General features: G+C 44.1%; 1 protein-coding gene across 2 annotated transcripts; it reads left to right on the top strand.

Moving 5' to 3' along the window:
- Window positions 1-585: 585 nt before the first annotated feature.
- Window positions 586-26,778, top strand: LOC106567212 (protein SOGA1). Of its 2 annotated transcripts, XM_014136235.2 has the most exons (10): window positions 586-1,584; window positions 2,641-2,865; window positions 4,510-4,548; window positions 19,298-19,456; window positions 21,582-21,647; window positions 21,747-22,931; window positions 23,065-23,205; window positions 23,788-23,874; window positions 24,737-26,014; window positions 26,226-26,778. In XM_014136235.2, exons 1-10 carry the CDS (start codon window positions 832-834, stop codon window positions 26,394-26,396), a joined length of 4,104 nt encoding a protein of 1,367 aa, XP_013991710.2. In that variant the 5' UTR covers window positions 586-831; the 3' UTR covers window positions 26,397-26,778. The 2 variants fall into 2 exon arrangements, with proteins under 2 accessions (XP_013991710.2, XP_013991711.2); XM_014136236.2 differs by lacking the exon at window positions 4,510-4,548.
- Window positions 26,779-26,962: the final 184 nt, after the last annotated feature.

Here is a 26,962-nt window from a genome sequence, read left to right as displayed (position 1 = left end):
TCAGATTTTAATGGACAATATCCTAAATTTTTGACATTAGACTTGAATTTTTTTGGCACAGAAGAATCTCTTGACCCTCCTACCATTATGTCCAATGGAAGAATAGTGATGCATGATGGGTAGGATGGACTACAGTGCCTCTCCGCGGACAAGACACTAAAAAAGGCCAGGATAACGGGTGCTATTTATAAGCGCTATTATAAATCACGTGATCTGATAGCCTATCTTGACAGTTGTGCGTTCAAGTGTCAGTGTTGCAAATGTTTTAATTTCTATTCTGGCCACGTGAGGGCGTCATTGATAAAAAAAAAGGAACATGGGCGCACTGGACCTCAGAAGACGGGGCTGAATTGAATAAGGCCTCTGAATTGAGTAGGCCTACTACACACGTTGAATGGGCTTTTTCATTTTCCCATACATCTGTCCAGAAATAATAAACTGTTTCCATGGCAAAATGTAGCCCATCACAGCAACAGAATAAATTAAAATTGGGATTCCAATGACAATGCCATTGACGCACCCCATAATTTTCCACAGTGCACGAGTAAAATATGGGCGGGGTGTGCTTAAATATCTGTCCCGGTTTAAATTAAGCAGTGTGACAGCCCACTTGATCGACTGACCGAAAGGAGAGATCCACAGCGTACTTCTGTTCATGCGTGCTCTGTGCGTAAAGTCTGGATTTTGGCTTCCACAGAAAATAGTTGTGGCAATTCTGTTATAACTCATTATGTTTATTTTGTTGGACTCAACAAAACATGATAGACTTTATAGATTAATTTAGGGAAATTCTTCGTTTTATGCACTCCTTTCAATAAAAACGGACAAGAAATGAACAGCAGGGATGGTGACAGTCCCGTGCCAAAACAGGCGCACCGAGGACAAAGACAGCCCAAGGCGCAAAAGGTTTTCAGCATGAAGAAGAATCGAGCCCCATCGAGTGTGCAAACCAAAGATGCTCAAGGCTCATCCAGGTCAACCGGGACTATACGGCGCATCGTGGGCAAAGGGAATGAGATTAAATCGGAGAAAGAGACGTGTACAGGAAATGGCGTGCCATCCGTTACCGAGTGCCAAAAGAATCAAAGCACACTTAAGAAACTATCTGATGCCAGAAATGCTTCGGGGGATTTGAGCAAGGACTCAGATTGCGTCTCGGGGAAGCTATCATCCTCGGACAGCAGTTCTGAAATGTCTGACTGCACGGAGGGATTTCTGACTGCATCAGAGGAAAACCAACTTTCTGCGGACACTCTGTCTCCAAGCAGCGAGACTGGATCAAGTGTTCGAGACGGAGACGCAAATAGTGACAGGCTGAGTGGGAATGCTCTAAACAGTGTATCCGATATGAGTACTGGAGGCAACCCATTCACACGGATAGGCATATCACATGACAATTCCATCATTCATTCTGGTAGGGATGGAAACCATTATCCTGGATGCGGAGGGTCTCTTCTTCCTTCGCTGAATGTCAGCGTAGCATCCCCGTCTTTTTCAGAACTGACCGGGGAGCTCGTGGACGAGACGCACGAGGATCTGGTCAGAGAAAACGACGACTTGAGATCAGAAAATGAGTATTTGAAAGTAAGACGATTCACTTAATTGTCATGTCATTACCCGTAAAAACGAGGCCTTTTATTATTTAACACATTTCCTCAAGTCTTGACCCCCCTTATCATAAATAAAATAAGTTGAATATCGACTGATTTGAATCGAGTTTAATTCTGAAGTAGGCTATTGAAACAACAACGCAGACAAGCTCGTGACATTAGTTGTTGTCAGGGTAAGAGGGCCAGACTTTCCTTAGCAGAGTGGATTAAATACTTTATGTAATTGGCCGTGTCAACCTTAATTACTTGCACGTGACTGCATGAGCAGCATGCTCACGCAAGGAGCATCAAAAGTCATTATCCACAGTGGGTGTGTATCCCCAAACCTGGGTAGTTCAAGGTTGGGATAAAGCACCAAAAAAACGTATAACCCTGCACATTGATCTGGTACTGGTACTCCCGGAATCTTGCTTTTTAAAACTGCTGAAAGGGCATTCGTGTACACTCTTTGTATTCGCTGCATGTGACAAATAAAATTTGATTTGATACACACACACACAAACATTAGGAGCTTGACTAAGAAAAAAACGAATTAAACAGTTCCACCTTTAGAACTGACACTTGGTTGTGCATAAAGCAGCCTAATAAAGTAGCCTAATAAAGTAGCCTAATAAAGCAGCCTAATAAAGTAGCCTAATAAAGTAGCCTAATAAAGCAGCCTAATAAAGTAGCATAATAATGTAGCCTAATAAGTAGCCTAATAAAGTAGCCTAATAAAGCTGAATAAAGTAGCCTAATAAAGTAGCCTAATAAAGCAGCCTAATAAAGTAGCCTAATAAAGCAGCCTAATAAAGCTGAATAAAGTAGCCTAATAAAGTAGCCTAATAAAGCCTAATAAAGTAGCCTAATAAAGCAGCCTAATAAAGCTCAATAAAGTAGCCTAATAAAGTAGCCTAATAAATCCTAATAAAGTAGCATAATAAAGCCTAATAAAGTAGCCTGATGATGATGGCGATGACGATACTGCTATTGATGATGATGCTGCTGTTGAGGACGCTGATTGAGATTGTGTCTTTGGTGTCATGTCCAGGATGAGATGGAGGAGCTGCGCTGTGAGATGCTGGAGATGCGGGACCTCTTCCTGGAGGATGAGGTGTATCAGCTGCAGGAGCTGCGGCTGCAGCTGGAGCAGGCCAATAAGATGTGTCGCATCCTGCAGTACCGCCTCCGAAAGGCCGAGCGACGCAGCCTCAGGGTGGCCCAGACTGGCCAAGTGGACGGGGAACTAGTCCGCTCCCTGGAACACGACGTCAAGGTGAAGCAGCTGTGTGTGTGTGTGTGTGTGTGTGTGTGTGTGTGTGTGTGTGTGTGTGTGTGTGTGTGTGTGTGTGTGTGTGTGTGTGTGTGTGTGTGTGTGTGTGTGTGGCTTCAGTTCAGCTAAACCTAGGTTATAGTAAAGTGGGGTGTGTAGAAATACACCCAACAGTTGAAGCTCATTTACTGGGTTTCTACACAATTTTCAAACTCTAAAATGCTATTTGCAAAACTGCAAAAATAAACAAAAATGTCCCACAGACATCACCGCAATATTAGGTTTATATTCGGTTTAAAGGTCTGTGGAATGGCGTGTACAATGTACTACTCAACCTCATCATACATAGGCAACATTGACTCATTTAGCCTACTTGTGGAACAGTGCATACAATGCAACATGAAATAGATGCATAATACACGCTATCAAGGCCGACTTCAAATACCGACATCAATGTGAAAGTAACCCGAGCTAAAAAAAAAGCTGACTGCGAATGCAAACTATGCCAGATAAATCCTAAACACGCATTTAAATAAAAGGCATCCATCAAAGGAATTACTTAGACCTACAATCGACAAGGATGCATAAAGACAAACAAACTCAATCAAGGAATGAAGAAAAATGTGATCAATTTTTTGAGCACAGTTGAGTAGCCTACAATGCTTATGTGAAAATCATAACTGGCACGCAGATCTTTAGAAATTGTAGGATCAATTATAAATTGTCACGCATATGAAAAAGGTTGCAGACCCCTTGTTATAGGCTAAATGAAGTCCCCCTTGTGGAACGGCACATACCGTTTACTATGACAGCAGTGTCACTGTCTCATGCACTTCCAACCAAAAGGTTGTAATCTGGGTGCTCATTCTATACAAATAAACAGCTCTACATCCACACTATAGCTAAATAACTTAGCAATATTTAATAATGTTTTTCCAGCAAGATTGATCTGTTAGAATATCTCATTTTAATTCAGGAAGACTGATAGAGTGAGAGGTCTCATTTTAATTCAGGAAGACTGATAGAGTGAGAGGTCTCATTTTAATTCAGGAAGACTGATAGAGTGAGAGGTCTCATTTTAATTCAGGAAGACTGATAGAGTGAGAGGTGGAAATGCAGGCAGGTAAAAGTTAAAAAAGTTATCCCAACTAATCATTCATTATTTGCATTATCTCAATTTTCATTCTGTCACTGCATGAAAATGCACATTTGTTATAGCCTACAATTGTTATTGTCTTCGAAGCCAAAAATGTATTTTGGGGAAACGCTCTAAATAGCAAGTTGTTCAGTTGTTTATTTTCATACCAATACGCCTACATGAAACCAAAATTGCATTAGCCTACTGGGCAAATAAATGGAAATACAATTAGGTTTACAGTTATCACAACCTATATTTTAATAGCAATAAAACAGCTTTTGGTTTCGATTGGTCACCAAAAAGGAGGGTTCCCCACCTCCCAATTCCCAATTAAATGAACCCCTGGCTATCAGATTACAACAAGGTTTACAAGGCCAAGCTACATTTTTTTTAATTTTTGCTGCTGCTACAGAAGGCTATATTGAACTGCTAATACAAGACTGGTAAAGGCACAGTGCACTACTTTTGTGAAAAAGTTTAATTCATTTTTTTTTTGCCCGATTTTTCAGGGGGTGCTGCAGCACCCTCAGCACTCCTACTTCAACCAGGTATGTGTGCATGTGGAGTGCTCACTCAAAGCAACTTTTCATTTTCAGGCATCTTTCTCCTATAAGGATTGTACCGTAATCCATCTCTTGCTATGTTGCACAATTGTATCAGTGGGGTCGAGTGAATCATTAGTATTCCTGTCAATGTACAAAGCCCCTTGAAAAGCCCTTTGAATGGCTGTACCAAATACCACTCTACTGTCATGAGTCCAAAACGTTTTAGAGCAACTCTACTGCGTACATCCTATGTCTCAGTTTTATAAGTGCACATTAAACTGTAATTACAGTATTTAACAATGTTATGGCCCATCAAATCTTGTCAGATGGGCTTCAAAATATTTGGAGTAGGTATTTTAATGAATCCTTGTGTGTGCGGCAGCTTTTGTTTGTGTTTATTTGTTGTGGTGGAAGTTGTTAACTTGTGTGACAGAGACATTAAATCAAGCACATAACAAAATACTGCGTTGTTTGGATGACCTAACTATTGAGTTACAGGCATTGGGGTCACTTAGTTGGGTTGTTAAAAAAACAAACAAAAAAAAACATATCAGAAGACTATAGGCGTCTTAGTAGGGACGTGGCTTTCAGATAGTTATTTTTGGGCACCTGTGATGAGATGGGGGCGCTGAGGAGAGCGCGTGTCTTGACGGTTCCTGCTTGACTTTCCTTTTTTAAGGCTATTTTTGCATTAATTATTAGTTTGTTTGCTCAGAATGTTCGTGCAATAGTTTTCTACGACTGAGAACACGTCTGGATCATGAATTGGAAGCTACAAACTTATCTCTCAGCCTTCCAGATCTAGAATACTACATTGGCTTCTTTGTTCCCCACACAGCAAGCTTACCTGTTACTCCTGGCCGAGATAACCTAAGGCAATGCTGGGAACAAAGAAAAGGAAGGAAAGGGGGACTCCTAGCTAGGCTTAAAAGACGGCCTACACAGCCTCCTCTACCTAGTATCCTGATGGCTAATGTCCAATCGCTGGAAAATAAATATTGTGAACTCCGAGTAAGGCTGCAATTGCAGCGGGACATCAGGGAATCCTGTGTCTTTGCTTTTAGTGAGATGTGGCTTACGGACAATACTCTCGACTCTGCTAATCAACCAGATGGCTTCTCCATATTCCGAATGGATCAAACGGCAGCTTCTGGTAATAGTCGGGGGGGGGCTACGTTTCCTCATAAACAATTACTGGTGTACTGAACTTGAAAACATTGTGAGCTCCTGTTCAACCAACCTGGAGTTTCCTGATGCTAAAATGCCAACCACACTATATACAGAGGGCATTCATGTGTGTTCTTATCACAGCTCTGTACATACCGCTTCAAGCAAACACCAAGGCGGCACTCAGTGAACTTTACAAGATCATTAGCCAGCAAGAATCCTCTCACCCGGAAGCAGTCTTTATTGTCACGGGTGACTTTAACCAAGCCTGTCTAAAACAAATTTTCCCAAAATATCAATAACATGTATCCTGCCCCACAAGAGGATCCAGCGTGCATGAACATGTATACACAAACATCCGTGACGCATACAAAGCCATCCCCTGTCCCCACTTCGGCCAATCAGATCATATCTCTCTGTTCCTACTCCACACCTACAAGCAGCAACACAAGAGGAAGCCACTAACACAGAGAAAAGTGAGGCGCTGTTGAAGATGCTGATTGAGAGGATGTCATTGGTGTCATGTCCAGGATGAGATGGAGGAGCTGCGCTTTGAGATGCTGGAGGATTGTTTTGAGAATACTGATTGGAATATGTTCAAAGATTCACCCACTCAGGACTCATCCATCAACATTGAGGAACACTGAGCGTACAAAACATGAAGTAAACCTTCCTAATATTGAGTTGAAAATGCACAAAAGAGTGAATGCTCACAAAGCCTCTGGCCCAGATGACATCCCTGGTCGCGTCCTCAGAGTGTGTGCTGACCAGCTGGTGGGCGTCTTCTCGGACATCTTCAACCTGTCCCTGTCCCAGGCTGTAGTCCCCACATGCTTTAAGGAGACCACCATCATCCCAGTGCCCAAGAAAAACAAAGTGACATGCCCAAATGACTAGCGTCCTGTAATGCTAACCTCGGTCATGATGAAGTGCTTCGAGAGGCTGGACATGGCCCACATCGAGGCCAGCATGCCAGGCACACTCCAACAGATCCACAGAAGATACCATTTCCATTGCTATTCACACGGCCGTAACACATCTGTTCATTGATTACAGTTCAGCATTCAACACCATTGTTTCCTCCAAGCTCGACACCAAGCTCAGAGCCCTGGGTCACGACACCACCCTCTGCAACTGGATCCTGGACTTCCTGAAGGGCAGACCATAGGCTGTCAGGATTGGCAACAACACCACCTCCACACCGACTCTTAACACAGGGGCCCCCCAGGGGTGTGTCCTCAGTCCTCTGATATACTCCCTGTTCACCCATGACTGCATGGCTTTGCACGACACCAACTCCATCATCCATTTTGCTGACGACACCACGGTTGTAGGCGAGCCAGCCTATAGGGAGGAGCTAAGTGAAGTGGCATTGTGTCATGACAACAACCTCTCCCTCAATGTCAGCAAAACAAAGGAGTGATTGTTGACTTCAAAAGCAGAGGATGGAACATGCCCCAATCCACATTAACAGGACTGCAGTAGAGAGAGTCACAAGTTAAATTCCTCGGGATTGAGAACTTGTCATGGACCAACAACACCACCACTCTTGTCAAGAGGGCACAACAAACTTGTGCACAGAATTTGAGAGAAATAAGCTTTTTGTGCTTATAGAACATTTCTGGGATCTTTTATTTCAGTTCATGAAACATGGGACCAACACTTTACATGTTGCATTTATATTTTTGTTCAGTGCAATAATGTTATTCATTTTATATTCAAATATATAATGTGCAAAAATATTAAAGGAAATGTTTATTTGTAATATACAAACTTAACCTGATGAACAGGAATGACATTTACTCTCATTGGTGGGATTACCTGAACGCCACACCCCTAATAGGCCACACCTTCTGAAAATAACCTATGGATTACATTAAGCAGCTGCTGGGTCAACCCAGCATGAAAGTGAATAAAAAGCCAACTAATGGTTGAAATAGCCAGGGGCGGAAATCCCGGGGGGGGACGGGGGGGGGACGACCCCCCCATCCTGGGAAAAATATGATTTGTCCCCCCCAATATATCACTGAAACATAACTATGTAATTTAAATAATATTAATAATACGCAATGAAAGCAATTGTGCTGATTATAGACACTTAATAGCGCGTTTTTACGTTTCAAAAGATTGCGACCCCCCCCCACCCTTTGCCTCACAATGGTTTGATCCACTGCCAGTTCCTTAGCTTGCTAGGTAACAGAGAGGTTGTATCTACTGTCTGAAAGGCACTCAATGCACGTAACTGACGTGAGGTTAATCCAGTCAATCGCGCACACACACTAGCTGAATATGCAGAGCTAGCGCGCAAATATTAACTATTAAGCTAGCTAGTACCTATTCCATTTATGTGGCGTCGTCAAAGATGGAATCTTTGCTATCGTCAATTTATTCCAAGATCAGCATGCAGATGATGTAAGTTAGTGCTTCAAAGTCCCTGTGATAAGGTTAGCGATAAACTGAAATCCAAACTGAACAGAACTACACTCTCTTCTACCATTGTCTTAAATATATTTAATGGTCTCGTTGCAAAAGCTAAATTGTCGCAAGGGAACTTTTATTTATTTATTTTATTTCACCTTTATTTAACCCGGGTAGCAAAGATTATAGCAAACACCACTGAAACGGAATTGGTGCTCGCTAGCTTTGCAAATTCAGCTATTGTTGGTTGCCAGCCAATATGAAACAAACTATTAAAATTACAAAAGGTTGCAGCATATGTTGTGTAAATGGTGAACTCATACAGCTGTCAACTCTTGTCATTTTAATCCGTTTCACATTTGCTAGCTACCTTTTAGATCGAAGCCCAAATAGAATGATTGAAGATGATAGAAGCCCATCTCCTACTGTAAATAACCTACACACTGTGTGTGTAGCCAGCCAGCCAGGTAGAAAAATGGCAGAAAAATAAAAGACGGACATCAGAGTATTTTTCAATACACCAAAACGCATAGTAAGAACCCTAGTAGCCTAATATCTCAAAGACTAGTTGATAAAATGTTCATAGGAAAGAAATGAAATTCTAATGGAAATGTTTCACAATGATGTCATTAGGCAGAGCAGGCAACAGATGGCACACAGACAGCAGAGTTGGGGACAGATATGCAGGGACAGACTGGCAGAGACAGGGAGTCTCAGGTAAGTTTGTTGAGTCTTTGTTTGGCAACATTATGAAAGGTTCTCAATTTTTTTGACTTGTAAAATAGGAACATAATTGGAAAATGCCATGGATACTCCCACTCACAACTTAAACTGGTGACTGAACTAAGATTTGTTAAAGGCAATGGTATTGCTGTTGTGATTAGTTGTGTAGTTTTGGGTACCGGTAGTTAGGAGTACGGCAAACACCTTATTTCTTTGGTTCCTCAATATACATTTACCATATTACAATGTAGGCTATGTGTTACAGCACTACTTTTGGTGTCCCCCTCAGGAATTGCTCTTGAGAAAATTTCATGTAATTGTCCCCTCCAAAGTTGATGTTAGATTTTCGTCCCTGGAAATAGCCCATGTTTGGATAATCCAAACAACCCAACATCAAATCAAACTTTATTTGTCACATGCGCTGAATACAAGTGTAGACTTTACCGTGAAATGCTTACTTATAAGCCCTTAACCAACAGTTCAGTTCATAATGAAGAAAATATTTACCAAGTAGACAAAAAAAGTTATAATTTTTTTGTACATTTTAGTCATTTAGCAGACGCTCTTATCCAGAGCGACTTACAGTAGTGAATGCATACATTTCATACTTTTAAATTTTTTCGTACTGGTCCCCCGTGGGAATCGAACCCACAACCCTGGCGTTGCAAACACCATGCTCTACCAACTGAGCCACACGGGACTAATAATAAAAGTAACACAATAAGAATAACACTAACGAGGCTATATAAAGGGGGCACCGGTACCGAGTCAGTGTGCGGTGGTACAGGCTAGTTGAGGTAATCTGTACATGTAGGTGGGGGGCGAAGTGACTATGCATAGGTAACAAACAAACAGCGAGTGTACCAAAGGGAGGGAGGGTCAATGTAAATTGTCCGGTGGCGATTTGATGAATTGTTCAGCAGTCTTATGGCTTGGGGGTAGAAGCTGTTGAGGAGCCTTTTGGTCCTAGACTTGGCGCTCCGGTACCACTTGACGTGCGGTAGCAGAGAAAACAGTCTATAACTTGGGTGACTGGAGTCTCTGACAATTTTATGGGCTTTCCTCTGATACCGCCTATTATATAGGTCCTGGACGGCAGGAAACTTGGCCCCAGTGATGTACTGGGCCGTTCGCACTACCCTCTGTAGCACCTTACGGTCAGGTGCCGAGCAGTTGCCATACCAGGCGGTGATGCAACCGGCCAGGATGCTCTCGATGGTGCAGCTGTAGAACCTTTTGAGGATCTGGGGACCCATGCCAAATCTTTTCAGTCTCCTGAAAGGGGAAAAGGTTTTGTCGTGCCCTCTTCACGACTGTCTTGGTATGTTTGGACCATGATAGTTCGTTGGTGATGTGGACACCAAGGAACTTGAAACTCTCGACCCACTCCACTACAGCCCCGTTGATGTTAACGGGGGCCTGTTCGGCCCACCTTTTCCTCTAGTCCACGCTCAGCTCCTTTGTCTTGCTCACATTGAAGGAGAGGTTGTTGTCCTGGCACCACACTGCCAGTTCTCTGACCTCCTCCCCATAGGCCGTCTCATCGTTGTCGGTGATCAGGTCTACCACTGTTGTGTCGTCAGCAAACTTAATGATGGTGTTGGAGGCGTGTTTGGCCACGCAGTCGTGGGTGAACAGGGAATATAGGAGGGGACTGAGCACGCACCCCTGAGGGGCCCCAGTGTTAAGGATCAGCGTGGCAGACGTGTTGTTGCCTACTCTTCTTACCACCTGGGGGCGGCTCGTCAGGAAGTCCAGGATCCAGTTGCAGAGGGAGGTGTTTAGTCCCAGAGTCCTTAGCTTAGTGATGAGCTTTGTGGGCACTATGGTGTTGAACACTGAGCTGTAGTCAATGAACAGCATTCTCACATAGGTGTTCCTTTTGTCCAGGTGAGAAAGGACAGTGTGGAGTGCGACTGAGATTGCGTCATCTGTGGATCTGTTGGGGCGGTATGTGAATTGGAGTGGGTGTCTGGGAGGATGCTGTTGATGTAAGCCATGACCAGCCTTTCAAAGCATTTCATGGCTACCGACGTTAGTGCCACGGGGCGGTAATCATTTAGGCAGGTTACCTTCGCTTCCTTGGGCACAGGGACTATGGTGGTCTGCTTGAAACATGTAGGTATTACAGACTCGGTCAGGGAGAGGTTGAAAATGTCAGTGAAGACACTTGACAGTTGGTCTGCGCATGCTTTGAGTACACGTCCTTGTATCCGTCTGGCCCAGCGGCTTTGGGAATGTTGGCCTGTTTAAAGGTTTTGTTCACATCGGCTACCGAGAGCAATATCACACAGTCATCCAGAACAGCTGGTGCTCTCGTGCATGCTTCAGTGTTGCTTGCCTCGAAGCGAGCATAAAAGGCATTTTGCTCGTCTGGTAGGCTTGCGTCACTGGACAGCTGACGTCTGGGTTTCCCACATCCGATGAGCGTCAGAGCCGGTGTAGTAGGATTCAATCTTAATCCTGTATTGATGCTTTGCTTGTTTGATGGTTCGTCTGAGGGCATAGCGGGATTTCTTAGAAGTGTCCGGATTAGTCTCCCGCTCCTCGAAAGTGGCAGCTCTATCCTTTAGCTCGATGCAGATGTTGCCTGTAATCCATGGCTTCTGGTTGGAATATGCACGTACAGTCACTGTGGGGACTACGTCATCGATGCACTTATTGATGAATCCGATGACTGAGGTGGTGTATTCCTAAATGCCATTGGATGAATCCCTGAACATATTCCAGTCTGTGCTAGCAAAACAGTCCTGTAGTGTAGCATCTGCGTCATCTGACCACTTCCGTATTGAGCGAGTCAATGGTACTTCCTGCTTTAGTTTTTGCTCGTAAGCAGGAATCAGGAACATAGAATTATGGTCAGATTTGCCAAATGGAGGGCAGGGGAGAGCTTTGTATGCATTTCTGTGTGTGGAGTAAAGGTGGTCTAGGATTTTTTCCCCCCTGGTTGCATACTGGTAAAAATGTGGTAAAACTGATTTAAGTTTGCCTGCATTAAAGTCCCTGGCCACTAGGAGCGCCGCTTCTGAGTGAGCATTTTCTTCTTTGCTTATGGCCTTATAGAGTTGGTTGAGAGCGGTCTTAGTGCCAGCTTCATTTTGTGGTGGTAAATAGATGGCTACGAATAATACAGATGAGAACTCTCTTGGTAGATAGTGTGGTCTACAGCTTATCATAAGGTACTCTACCTCAGGCGAGCAATACCTCGAGACTTCTTTAATATTTGACATCACTCACCAGCTGTTATTGACAAAAAGACACACACCCCCACCCCATGTCTTACCAGAGGTAGGGTCTCTGTTCTGTCGGTGCATGAAAAATCCCGCTAGCTCTATATTGTCCGTATCTTCATTCAGCCACGTCTCGGTGAAACATAAGATGTTACAGTTTATAATGTCCTGCTGGTAGGATAATCTTAATCGTAGGTCATCAATTTTATTTTCCAATGAATGGAAGGGAGTGGGAGTTTACTCGCTCGCCTTCGGATTTTCAGGCCCCTTTTCCGGCGTATTTTCTTCACGCAAAAGGCGTGGATCTGGGCCTGTTCCAGTGAAAGCAGGATATCCCCTACATGCATGAATATGTATGGATATTCACGCAACCCAACTGGCTGGGTCAGAATAACCCAGTGTGTGTTCTGTCCAATATTTACCCAATGCTGGGTTACCAAATAACCCATCATCACTCTGAAGACTTTGTGGGTTGAGTGAGCACTGAGCAGATCACTGTGGAAAGTTTACTGGTATGTGGGCTGATTCCTCTGATGGAGGTTGCAATGCTGAGTTTATTTGCACAGCTGTGTGTAGTAATAGAATACCAACCAGCAGCATGCCAGTGAATTTGATACCCTTGGCTTCCCCCTTCTTCACTCCTTACATTTTTCAAACACATGGATTTTCTCTTTCTGTGTATTCCCACCAAGTTTAAAAAGTAGGTATTTTAACAAAAGTATAGTATCTGTGTTTAATATTTTTTCTCTTTGGGAGAATGAATATCTCCCACAATATAATCATTTAGGGGGAAATTCCAATCCGAGTTAAGTGCGTGCAAATGAAACCCTTTTTATGCACTTTTCTCTATATGAGTATTCTGACCTTGAACTTAAAGGGATACTTCAGGATTTTGGCAATAAGGCCTTTTTATCCACTTCCCCAGAGTCAGATGAACTCGTGGATACCATTTTTATGTCTCGGTGTGCAGTTTGAAGGAATTGCTAAGTAGCCCTAGAGCAATTGCTAACTAGCATTAACGCAACGGACTGAAAGACCTCCAGGCATTGCGCTAACACTAGTTAGCATTGCTTCACAAAACTACCTCTAACGTCCTTCATACTGGACACAGATGAAAGAAGAAGAAATGCCACCCTACACCATGACTGACCCACCGCCAAACCGGTCATGCTGGAGGATGTTGCAGGCAGCAGAACGTTCTCCACGGCGTCTCCAGACTCTGTCACGTCTGTCACGTGCTCAGTGTGAACCTGCTTTCATCTGTGAAGAGCACAGGGCGCCAGTGGCGAATTTGCCAATCTTGGTGTTCTCTGGCAAATGCCAAACGTCCTGCACGGTGTTGGGCTGTAAGCACAACCCCCACCTGTGGACGTCGGGCCCTCATACCACCCTCATGGAGTCTGTTTCTGACCGTTTGAGCAGACACATGCACATTTGTGGCCTGCTGGAGGTCATTTTGCAGGGCTCTGGCAGTGCTCCTCCTGCTCCTCCTTGCACAAAGGCGGAGGTAGCGGTCCTGCTGCTGGGTTGTTGCCCTCCTACGGCCTCCTCCACGTCTCCTGATGTACTGGCCTGTCTCCTGGTAGCGCCTCCATGCTCTGGACACTACACTGACAGACACAGCAAACCTTGCCACAGCTCGCATTGATATGCCATCCTGGATGAGCTGCACTACCTGAGCCACTTGTGTGGGTTGTAGACTCCGTCTCATGCTACCACTAGAGTGAAAGCACCGCCAGCATTCAAAAGTGACCAAAACATCAGCCAGGAAGCATAGGAACTGAGAAGTGGTCTGTGGTTCCCACCTGCAGAACCACTCCTTTATTGGGGGTGTCTTGCTAATTGCCTATAATTTCCACCTGTTGTCTATTCCATTTGCACAACAGCATGTGAAATTTATTGTCAATCAATGTTGCTTCCTAAGTGGACAGTTTGATTTCACAGAAGTGTGATTGACTTGGAGATACATTGTGTTGTTTAAGTGTTCCCATTATTTTTTTGAGCAGTGTATATAAAGGGCCTTATTGCCAAAATCCTGAAGTTTCCCTTTAAGCATGAGAATATCATGCTTTTCACCCGCTATTCGTTTGGGGGGGAGATCGAATAAATGAAGTTGTAGGTGAGGTGTGTCTACAGATACACCCTATTCTGACCTTTACTTAATTCCCTAATAATTCTACCACCTTCACATGCGTTGAAACCATAAATAAGCTCTATCGAACCTACCGGTTCCAAGTGGAAATAGCATCTACTTTATTTTTTCCTGATCGAAATAAGACCATTCTCCATGCACTATAATGTCAAATCAAAATAAACTAAAATATTATTGGTTGTATACACATATTAGCGGATGTTATTACGGGTGTAGAGAAATGCTTGTGTTCCTAGCTCCAACAGTGCAGTAATATCTAACAATACACACAAATCTAAAATAATTAAGAAATATAGAAAATTTACAACAAGCAATGTCAGAGTAGAGTATATATACAGTACCAGCCAAAAGTCTGGACACACCTACTCATTCCAGGGTTTTTCTTTATTTTTACTATTTTCTACATTTTACAATAATAGTGAAGACATCAAATCTATGAAATCACACATATGGGAATCATGTAGTAACCAAAAAAAGTGTCAAACAAATCAAAATGTGTTTTATAATTGAGATTCTTCAAAGTAGCCACACTTTGCCTTGATGACAGCTTTGCACACTCTCGGTGTGAAAAACAACTCCTCATCAATCTACACACTATACACCATAATGACAAAGCGAAAACAGGTTTTTATACATTTTTGCAAATTTATAAAATAAAAAAACAGAAATACTAGGGAAAGATGAATGGAGCAAAGTACAGAGAGATCCTTGATGAAAACCTGCTGCAGTGCACTCAGGACCTCAGACTGGGGCGAAGGTTCACCTTCAAACAGGACAACGACCTTAACCTGTTAGGGCTGGATAAAAAACGTACCCGATTTAATCTGGTTACTACTCCTGCCCAGTAACTAGAATATGCATATAATTATTGGCTTTGGATAGAAAACACCCTAAAGTTTCTAAAACTGTTTGAATGGTGTCTGTGAGTATAACAGAACTCCTATGGCAGGCCAAAACCTGAGAAGATTTCAAGCAGGAAGTGGCCTGTCTGAGAAGTAGTGTTTCATCTTGGCTCTTTTTATTGAAGACTCAGGATCTGTGCAATAACGTGACACTTCCTACGTCTTCCATAGGGTCTCAGAGCCCGGGAAAACGTTGAACGATATCGAGGCAGGCTCTGGCTGAAACACTTTATCGCTTTTGGCAAGTGGCCACTCAGAGTACTATGGGCTTAGGCGCATGCCCGCTTCGACCAAATGCTTTGTATTCCTTTGTCTGCTTATCTAAACGCAGATTCCCGGTCGGAATATTATTGCTTTTTTAAGAGAAAAATGGCATAAAAATTGATTTTAAACAGCGGATGACATGCTTCGAAGTACGGTAATGGAATATTTAGAATTCTTTTGTCACGATTTGCGCCATGCTCGTCACCCTTATTTAGCCTTTAGGATAGTGTCTAGAACGCACGAACAAAACGCCGCTGTTTGGATATAACGATGGATTATTTTGGACCAAACCAACATTTGTTATTGAAGTAGAAGTCCTGGGAGTGCATTCTGACGAAGACAACAAAGGTAAGAACATTTTTCTTATAGTAAATCTGACTTTGATGAGTGCTAAACCTGCTGGGTGTCTAAATAGCTAGCCCTGTGATGCCGGGCTATCTACTGAGAATATTGCAAAATGTGCTTTCACCGAAAAGCTATTTTAAAATCGGACATATCGAGTGCATAGAGGAGTTCTGTATCTATAATTCTTAAAATAATTGTTATGCTTTTTGTGAACGTTTATCGTGAGTAATTTAGTAAATTCACCGGCAGTGTTCGGTGGGAATGCTAGTCACATGCTAGTCACATGCTAATGTAAAAAGCTGGTTTTTGATACTGAACTTGATTGAACAAAACATGCATGTATTGTATAACATAATGTCCTAGGGTTGTCATCTGATGAAGATCATCAAAGGTTAGTGCTACATTTAGCTGTGGTTTGGGTTTATGTGACATTATATGCTAGCTTGAAAAATGGGTGTCTGATTATTTCTGGCTCGGTACTCTGCTGACATAATCTAATGTTTTGCTTTCGTTGTAAAGCCTTTTTGAAATCGGACAGTGTGGTTAGATTAACGTGAGTCTTATCTTTAAAATGGTGTAAAATAGTCATATTTTAAAAAAATTGAAGTAATAGCATATCTAAGGATTTGAATAACGCGCCACAGGATTCAACTGGCTGTTGAGTAGGCTAGCCCATAGAGGCTAAGCACACAGCCAAGACAATGCAGGAGTGGCTTCGGGACAAGACTCTGAATGTCCTTGAGTGGCCCAGCCAGAGTCTGGACTTGAACCCAATCGAACATCTCCGGAGAGACCTGAAAATAGCTGTGCAGCGACACTCCCCATCCAAGCTGACAGAGCTTGAGAGGATCTGCAGAGAATAATGGGAGAAATAATGGGAAAAATACAGGTGTGCCAAGCTTGTAGCGTCATACACCCAAGAAGACTTGAGGCTGTAATCACTGCCAAAGGTGCTTCAACAAACTACTGAGTAAAGGATCTGAATACTTGTGTAAATATGATATTTACATTTCTAAAAAACAGTTTTTGCTTTGTCATTATGGGGTATTGTCTGTAGATTGATGAGGGAAAAAACAATTAAATCATTTTAGAATAATAACGTCACAAAATGGGGAAAAAAGTCAAGGGGTCTGAATACTTTCCGAATGTACTTTATATGTATGTGGACGCAACCTTCAAATTAGTGGATTCGGCTATTTCAGCCACGCCTGTTGCTGACAGCTGTATACAATTGAGCACACCGCCATGCAATCTCCATAGACAAACATTGGCAGTAGAATGGCCTTACTGAAGAGCTCAGTGACATTCAAAGTGGCACTGTCATAGGATTGTACCTTTCCAACAAGTCAGTTCGTCAAATTTCTGCCCTGCTAGAGCTGCTCCGGTCAACTGTAAGTGCTGTAATTGTGAAGTGGAAACAAATAGGAGCAACAACGGCTCAGCTGCTTAGTGGTAGGCCACACATGCTTACAGAACGAGACCGCAAGTGCTGAATCTCATAGCACATAAAAATTGTCTGTCCTTGGTTGCAAAACTCACTATCAAGTTCTAAACTGCCTCTGGAAGCAATGTGAGCACAATAACTTATCGTTGGGAGCTTCATGAAATGGCTTTTCATGGCTGAGCAGCTGCACACAAGCCTAAGATCACCATGCGCAATGCCAAGCGTCAGCTGGAGTGGTGTGAAGCTCGCCGTCATTGGACCCTGGAGCAGTGGAAATGCGTTCTCTGGACTGATGAATCATGCTTCACCATCTGACAGTCCGACTGAGGAATCTGGGTTTGGCCCAATGCCAGGAACCCACTACCTGCCCCAATGCATAGTGCAACTGTAAAGTTTGGTGGAGGAGAAATAATGGTCTGGGGCTGTTTATTGGGCTAGGCCCTTTAGTTCCAGTGAAGATAAATCTTAATGCTACAGCATACAATGACATTCTATACAATTCTATGCTTCCAACTTTGTGGCAACAGTTTGGGGAAGGTCCTTTCCTGTTTCAGCATGACAATGCCCCCGTGCACAAAGCGAGGTCCATACAGAAATTATTTGTCGAGATTGGTGTGGAAAAATTTGCACGTCCTGCACAAAGCCCTGACCTCAACCCCATCGAACACCTTTGGGATGAATTGGAAAGCAGACTGTGAACCAAGCCTAATCGCCTAACATCAGTGCTCAATCTCACTAATGTTCATTGCAGAATGAAAGCAAGTCCCAGCAGGAATGTTCCAACATCTAGTGAAAAGCCTTCCCAGAAGAGTGGATTCTGTTATAGCAGCAAAGGGGGGACCAACTCCATATTAATGCCCATGATTTTGGAATGAGATGTTCGATGAGACTTTTGGTCATGTAGTGTAGGTGTCCTTCCTTTCCAGGTGGGAGAGGGCAGTGTGGAGTGCAATAGAGATTGTGTCATCTGTGGATCTGTTGGGCCAGTGTGCGAATTGGAGTCCAGGGTGTCTGGGATGATGGTGTTGATGTGAGCCATTGCTCATGACTTTCAAGGGACTATGGTGGTCTGCTTGAAACATGTAGGTATTACAGACTGGGTCAGGTAGAGGTTGAAAATGTCAGGGAAGACACTTTCAGCGCATGCTCTGATTACGCACCCTGGTAATCTGTCTGGCGTCGCGGCCTTGTGAATGTTAACCTGTTTAAAGGTTTTACTCACATCAGCTACGGAGTGTGAAATCACAGTCACCCAGAACAGCTGGTGCGCTCATGCATGGTTCAGTGTTGCTTGCCTTGAAGCAAGCATAGAAGGCATTTAGATCCTCTGGTAGGCTCGACATCGCTCGGCAGCTCGCAGACGGGTTTCCCTCTGTTATAGTTTGCAAGCCCTGCCACATCCGACGAGCGTCAGAGCCAGCATAATAGGATTCTATATTAGTCCTGTATTTAATCTTTGCCTGTTTGATGGCTCGTCGGAGGTCGTAGGGAGATTTCTTATAAGTGTCCGGATTAGTGTCCCACTCCTTGAAAGCAGCAGCTCTAGACTTTAACTTAGTGCAGCTGTTGCCTGTAATCCATGGCTTCTGATTGGGATGTACGCACGGTCACTGTGGGGATGACATCGTCGATGCACTTATTACTGAAGCCTGTGACTGATGTGGTAAACTCCTCAATGTTATCGGCTGAATCCATATTCCAGCCTGTGCTATCAAAACAGTCCTGTAGTTTAGCATCTGCTTCATCAGACCACTTCTGTATTGAATGCATCACTGGTACATCCTGTTTGAGTTTTTGCTTGTAAGCAGGAATCAGGAGGATAGAGTTATTGTCAGATTTGCAAAAGGGAGGACCTTTTAGGCATTTCTGTGTGTGATCACAGGTTGCCCCTCCAGGGATGTTTCATTCACCTTATTACATCAATGACGACATCAATAACAGTGTTGTTGTTCTGAAGGCTGATATCTGAGAAAGGACCTTTTGTTTTCCAATAAAAAAAATATACGAAATGAATGCACTACTACGACAATAACGACCGCTAATGAAGGCAGTTATAGTGAGGACAATTATTGCCAGTCATTGCTTTATCAGGTTTTTCTGTTTACAGGTAGCAAAGAGTGTATCCCTCCGCCTACACAATGAGTTGGAGTCAGTGCAGAAGAAGAACTCCCGGCTAGAGTGGGAGAATGAGGCACTGCGAGAGATGCAGCAGGAGCTGGAGGTGGCGAAGCAAGTTCTGCAGGCCGAGATGGAGAAAGCCAGAGAGGTACTACTACTTTTATACACCACCATCAACTACTACTACTACTACTACTACTACTACTACTACTACTACTATCTACCACCCACTGTATTAGTTTAACCCACTGCCCTCAGTGGTATCCTTTTAAACATAACCCCACCATTAACCCACAGTGCTCTGGTCCAGAGTCCTATTTCTTCATATACTAGTATATACAGTACAGCTGCCCCATCCCACCCAGTTTGGTACTCCCCCACCATCCTGCTGTCACTCTGAAGTGAGGTGACACATGACCCTGACTGGATCCTAGGGCTTTGCTGGGATGAAGAATGAGGACATTGCTAGCAGCTGACTGCTGGGCGGTGGGTGTGGTAGAGGTGTGTGGCATGTAGGAGGCTGAACATGGAGGGCACAGCTGACATTCTTCTCACCAGGCAACCTGGTCTCAGGGCATTTCATATTATTCTGTACGTAAATCCGAGACACTCCATTTAGTATGATATGTTATGTTTGGTATGATTACATAAGACAGATGGTTACTTAAGGCAAAAACGAAAGTATGGTGGGTGGTTGGTTGGTTGGTTGGATGGATGGGTGGGCATATAATGCGAATGCGAACGTCTAGCAACCCAAGGGTTGCGAGTTTGAATCTCATCACGGACAACTATCATTTTAACTAATTCGTAACTTTTTACTACTTTGCAACTATTTATCATGTTAGCTAATCCTTCTCCTAATCTTAACCCTTTTAGCTAACCCTCAACCTAACCTTAACCCCTTTAGCTAACCCTTCCCATTACCCTTTAACCTAACTCATAAATTTAACCCTAACCTTAAGCCTAGCTAACATTAGCAAGCTAGCTAAAGTTAGCCACCTAGCTAGAATTGGTAACGTAATACGAATTGTAATTTGTAACATATCATATGAAATGGGTGATGGACATTCACAAATGAATACATACCATACAAAATGTAACATATCATACTAAACGGAGTGTCCTGGATTTATGTACAGAATAATACAAAATTCTCTGAGACCAGGTTGCACCAGGGACTAGAGCGAGAGAGAAAGATGGACCAAAATAGAGCAATAGCTCTCTCAAGACTCCCCTCTCCTCTGGTTATTTTAAGCATGGGTAAATCTGGGTCAGGAGGATGTATTACAGCATCAAAATGACAGTGGTTTAGGTACTGGCATGTTGGCATACTATCACTGAATGTCATCAACTGGTGGCCATGGAGGAGCCCATGTCTTTTATTATAGTGCAGTGCAGTCCATCTACGCATGCTTTAGTTTAATCCAGGATTCAGTGCTTTGGCATCAGCTCAGCTGCTACTCCCTCTGATCCTGACTAGGAAATCCACTTAGATTACCTAATCTGGGCAGACAAGTACAAGGGAAGCTAGTCAACATGGAAGAACTGCTGTTACTGCAAGTTTTCTGTGTGGTTTGCTGCCTTGCTTATGGAACTGAATCCAGAAGGGTAGTATTACTCACATAATATTTATATATAAAATACAGAATCATACAGTACTACTGGCGATTATAGTTTTTTTGCTATTCACGGTCTCTGGGTTCGTTCATTTACAGACCAACAGATAGGGTTAGATTAATGTGGTTATTTATTCGTAACTCCCACTGCAACGCCTCAGTAAGATTATTATTTTTAGTTCTTTTAACCTCTTTGACCCCTGCCTGCCACCAGACAAAGCTGCAGACAGCGACTGACACGGTGACACCAGCCTACATTCATTTCATACTCAGCTCTGTAAACATACCAACTCATACATGAAGTGCTGCACTGTAATGGAACTTTCTAAGAGAGAGAAAAATAGTGAGTTTGTAATGGAGCTAATTTGTGTACATATATACTTAGACTCTCTTGGTTTGTGTCTCTTGGACACTGCAGATGTTGTGAAAAAACACTGATTTCCTGTAAGAATGTCTATATGAAGGTCAAAGACAGACAGGAGTGACAGATAGGAAGGAGACGGGAGAGGAGAGCTGAAAGAAAGAGGGGTTCATTGTTGGATGACATTTGACAAATATATCTTCTCCTCCTCCGGCATGTTTTCATGGGGTGGTAACGATGCTGTGAATAGTACTGTTGAATCTTCAACATTCTTTGACATTTGTTCTACTCCACAGAGTTCTTTGAAGAGAAAAAATGTCAGATCACCAACCAACAAGACTGAGAAGAAACTGTCGTCTCAGGTAAAAGTTTGTTATTATCATGTTATTAACATCTTAAATAGCTTACGACTGCATATCACAAGTTAGGATTCTTTATGTCTGTGTGATTTGATTCCTCAGGATGACAGTACTGATCTAAAGTGCCAGCTCCACTTCGCAAAGGAGGAATCAGCTCTCATGTGCAAGAAGCTGGCCAAGATGGTGTCGGAGAGTGAGGGCATGCGTGAGGAACTGGCAAAGTACCGCTCAGCCTACGGAGATATAGACGCTGCTGCCCACTCCTCTGAGGAGTCCCCGCACACCAGGGAGGCAGAGGTCAAGGTTCACCTGCGGCTGGTGGAGGAGGAAGCAACGCTCTTGAGCCGCCGTATCGTAGAGCTGGAGGTGGAGAACCGTGGCCTCCGGGCGGAGATGAGCGACATGAGGGATAGTGGAAGAGTAGGAGGAGAGGAGGAAGAGGAGTCACTGCAGGAAGGTGTCAGGGAACATGGGGATTTACCACCAGCCCATGTTAGGGATGCAGAGGAAGGTGAAAGGGGTTTGACAATGGAGTACATCCACTTTGAGGCGGCGGCGAGGGAGAGACAGAGGAGATGCGTGATTAAGTGTTCTCAGGAGGAGGTGATTGAAATACAGCATAGAGACCAATCCCAGATGGAGAGGCTGGGTCCCCTCAAACAGATCCCTCGAGAGGGGCCTGTAGGTGGGGAACGGGAGCCCCTGGACAACCAGCAGAGTGATACATGCAGAGGCAGTGTTGCCAATGCCTTGAATGCGAAAGATCATGAGGCCCTCCTTGCCTTGCGAGATCATGCCTGCCTTGTGACTTCAGCTATCCAGCTTCTTGCCTCACCAACCCAAAATGGCCACAGCTCCCCTGCCTTATCTCCCCACCTCCCCCGGGCAAAGTCTTACCCTGAGAGTAAAGCCCAGCCTCTGGCTCTGGACCCACTCATGCAAGGCCACCTGTATGAGGCTCTGGAGCTTCTGAAGGCCATGCTGTTGGCCTTAATTGTGAGGGTGGAGAGCCTGGTGACACCAGGAGGACAGTTGAGCGTTGAAGGGGATCCCATCGCCATCCCCTCCCTGACTGATCAGGACACAAAGAACAACACAGAGGTCTTAGCCAAGCAGGAAACTGGCGAAGGCCTGTGCACAGTAGTGCTGAAGGAGAAAGTGAAACGGGCAACACAGTCAGATCACCTCGACAGCTGCACGGACCCCATGATGCAGCTGACCTTAAAGATGCTCTGGGTCCTCCATCAGCACTGTCTGAGGAAGGGATGTGGCCTGGAGGGCAAGGAGGTATGAGAGGAGGGGAATGTAGGGGAACATGAATTGCAACATACTGTAACTGAAATGTTCATAAATCAATTTCTTTCTGCAAGTAATCATGAAAGCCAAGATTAAAAGTAGGTTTTACTGTTGGTTTTTGCAGAGCAGAGATCCCACGACCATGTCTATGCTACACGGGCTGTTGCAGTATTTGGGTACAGAGCTGCAGGACTCAGAGGACAGCATAGCAGGACAGGATTCCAAGGCCACATGGGCATCAGACTGGAACGGCTTAATCTCCAAGGTAAGCTAATGCTACTGTCACGCTGTGGGCTCAGCCTATGAAGTGACTGTCCAATTACATAAGTTGATATGACTGTGATATAGTACTTAAAGGGCAATTCCACCACTTTTCAACCTCATATTCTTAATCTCCAGCACCATACCAGTGTCTACATATGTGAAAACGGCAGATTTCTATGATCTGTGATTGAAACGATTATCACCAACAAGAAAAAATGTCATCAAATGACATCACAGTGTATGATTAAAAGTAAAAAAAACAGTTTTTAGCCAGAGGAAGGGAATTTTCTTTCTCCCCACGTCACTGCGAATCTATTTTTGTTTTTGATAAACACTTTGTAACTTTATATGTTTTACTACAAAACATAGAAACCCGCCGTTTTCACATATGTAGACACTGGTATTGTGCTGGAGATATTGAATACGAGGTTGAAAAGTGGTGGAATTGCCCTTTAAGTACATTGTTCCGTAGAATGAGGGATACACCACTGTTATGTTCTAAGGCAAGGAGTGGATCAGACAGATATCCTGATTCTGAGTAATCAAAGACTGTAATACCTTCCCATTTCTTGTAATAACTCAGATGGAGTGCAGCACTGGTAAGACTAGGACACAGGGTTATTCAATCCAGCCAAGTCACCCTATGGTCACACAGAGTGAGATGACTGAGGTAAGGAAGTATTTTATTTTCTATTTCCTCCAGCCGCCCATGTTCATCTGTCCTGTGTTGTGTTTGGTAGCATGTGATGGGATGTGGTTCAGCAGTAAGTCCAGCTGATGGCTTCTATCTGGCAGGGCTTCCCCCTGGCCTGCCTGCAATCAGTACAGCCATCATAAGATCAATTGTGCCATAGTATTTAGGCTAAGCTCTTGTGGGGGTTACTGCCAAAAGCAGCACTGCTGGACCGGCATGTGCATTGACTACATTACAAGACTCAGAGACAGAGGGGGGAAATGTGTGAGCAAGAAAGTGAGAGCAAGGAAGGGAAAAGGAGAAAGAGGGTAAAAGGCAGAAAGAGGGTAAAAGGGAGAAAGAGGGTGATAAGAAGCAGACTGTGGGAAAGAAACTTGGAATGAAGTGTGGGTAGAAAAGAAAGTGCCTTGAACTCGTGACTCACTCTACTTCATGAGCTGATGGTCTGAGGATAGTTGTCCAAAAACAATAGTAGCCTACATTTCGAGCGTAAAACCCTCACATTCTGTTTATCCTATGTATGTCTATAAATATGCAAACCGCTAAACAGGGAAGTGGTTTCTCCCACCACATGTTGAATGATAACTTAAAACAGGTTTCTGGTCTCCATGATTACATTTTAATGTATAGAATATTATTTTTGTGGCAAACACAATAGCAATTTAAATCTAATAAAAACAATTCCAAATATTTTAACTGTTGCCAGGAGAAAGACAGAAATACAAGACAAGGCCCATTGAGTCTGTGAATTAGGAAGAGCAGACATTTTTTTACATGGCTGTTTTCCATGTCTCTGTTCTTTCCACCATAATCTGCAGAGACTCTTATTTCTTCACAGACAGGAAATATGATCAGACCAGAAAGTTCTACATTTGGGTCCAATAAGAAGAACTGGTGCTATCTCAGCCATGAGGCAGCTCAGTTGGACAGAGGGGACCCGTTTAAGACCTGGGACCATCCCATCATGCCCCCTAGCTTCCGCAATCTGCACTTGGACCAGTTGTCCCTGGACAGGAGCCACACTGCCCCAGAGAAGACCGTCCTCCGCATCTACTACAGTCCCCTGTCTGCACGGAGAGTCCATCTGGTTCATCTTAGGCACAGCACCAACACTGATAGAAATGGTACTACCAGTGTAGTCTCCACCAGGCTTAGTACGTCCCAAAGCTCTCTCACTCCCCTATGTCTGAGGCTCTCCGCTAACTTGAGCGACGACATGAAGGAGATGACAGCTAGCTTACGACAGGCAGTTCACTCCAGTTCGCCAGAGAGGAGGAAGGGGAGGGTGATCATGAGTGGGGGGTGGACGGTGGATGTGGCCACCTCAGGGACTCAGACCCAGATGCACCCACAGATGGTGAGTGTGGGTCTACAGACGGATGGGCCCTACAGTATAGGTGCAGTGAGAGCCTCCCCTTCACGGCTTTCTGCCCGTGCTCAACAGATTTCTACTTCCCTGGAGAGGCTCCCAGGTAGGACAGAAAGGCCCAAGTCTGGCTCCACCTCCCCAAAACTGTATCGCAGACACTCCGCCTCCGCCTCTGCATCTTCCATCTCCCCCTCCTCCTCTTTCCCTTCTTCCACAACTGGTTTCACCACCACCATGTCCAACACCACAACCCCCAACTCCTCCACCGCCTCCTCTGCCACCACTGGCAGCGAGCGTGTTTTATGGGGCTTGTCCCATCGTGGTCCAGCTGGGTCGACGTGGGCCCGCCCCACCAATCCCAGAACCGGTCCAGGGCTTATCCACCATAGTACAATAAACAGTGAGTTGAGCAGTGGTGGAAACACTAAACCCACCAGCAAACCTGCTGGGGCCAACCGGTACGGCCTAGTCACTGAGTTCCTACGCAAAATGAGTGGTCGGGCAGACAAGCCAGCCCCAGCATCAGGCGGGGCACAGAAGGGGAAATGCAGTCCAACTCATAAAACCCTAGAGCGAGTGCCCTCTCGTACCCCTGCTGCACCAGTACACAGGAACGACAGTGTCACCAGGATTGTGAACCAGAGGTTCATGAAGCAGAGAGAGGAAGCATGCCGGGCCAGTCAGGCCCACAGTCAGAACCAGGCTGTCAGAAAAGAACCGAGCCTGGAGAGTAACGTGACACTTGAGGTAAGTACAGTAGGCCTGCCCAACACAGGATCCACACACTGAATACATACTATACTTCACTCATATTCAATTTAGTGGCTAATGTATGTTATTCCACATGACATACTAGTTTGTTGCTTGGTTTTGAGAAAGGAATAGGCATAAATAATAAAATATACACAATAAATTAACATGCTATAACAGTCTTTCTTTCATTCTCTCCCTCCCTTAGGATAGGAACTATGACTGTAGCAGTTCCAAGTCCTTGTCCTTCTGCTTCGCCCGATCATCTCGCTCCTCCACCCAACGAAACGCCTTGACCCCGACCAAGCTACAGCGACATAGATACTCCTCTGCTGTAAACGGTGGTGGGTCAGGAGAGCCCAACTCCAGCTGTGAATGAGGGGGTGGAGGCAGTAACACATTGACACCACTGGACAGCTGATAAAGATTACGAGGGACATGGTGAATCCAAGGCCTGTGTTCTGGAATTCTGCCTTCAGCAGTCAGGATGAAGGGACAGAATGGAAGTACTTTAGAACCCATTATGATAAGGGTTACAGTTATTTCAGATACATACATGCCTATTATTTGTTCTAGAATTCGTTTTTTCCTTTCAGTTCAGCCCATGGCACTTCATCCTTTTACAATATGAAACAACCTTTTTTGGATCCACCAAAGCAGTTAAAGTTGTCAGTACTCATTGATTTTGTATTAGCTTATAGAACTAAATAATATTTTGTATGAATATTGTCAGAATGAATAAACTATACTATGCAATGCTGTACTGTAATCCATGTTGTCCATGCTTGTAGTGTACGTACTGTACTGTCGTCCTGTGGCTGTCTGTTAACCCTCTGGGTTAGTTGAGCTCATCTGACCAGTGTCACAAATTCATGACATATAAGAGCAAAATTGACAGTTCACCTTGAGACCTACCTCGGCCACAGACACGTGGGTCTTAGAATA

Source organism: Salmo salar, chromosome ssa13 (genome assembly GCF_905237065.1).
Source record: "Salmo salar chromosome ssa13, Ssal_v3.1, whole genome shotgun sequence".
In the NCBI taxonomy this organism is placed as follows: Eukaryota; Metazoa; Chordata; class Actinopteri; order Salmoniformes; family Salmonidae; genus Salmo; species Salmo salar.
The sequence above is the reverse complement of the archived record's forward strand: the minus strand, read 5'-3'. Positions and strand labels throughout refer to the sequence as shown.

What these genes read in the sequence shown, in the direction of transcription:
- LOC106567212 (XM_014136235.2), top strand. Translation starts at nt 832, where the DNA reads ATGAACAGCAGGGATGGTGACAGTCCCGTGCCAAAACAGGCGCACCGA. An exon ending in AGCACTCCTACTTCAACCAG is followed by an intron (nt 4,549 to 19,297) that starts GTATGTGTGCAT and finishes TTCTGTTTACAG; the next exon opens with GTAGCAAAGAGTGTATCCCT. An exon ending in AGAAGAAACTGTCGTCTCAG is followed by an intron (nt 21,648 to 21,746) that starts GTAAAAGTTTGT and finishes TTGATTCCTCAG; the next exon opens with GATGACAGTACTGATCTAAA.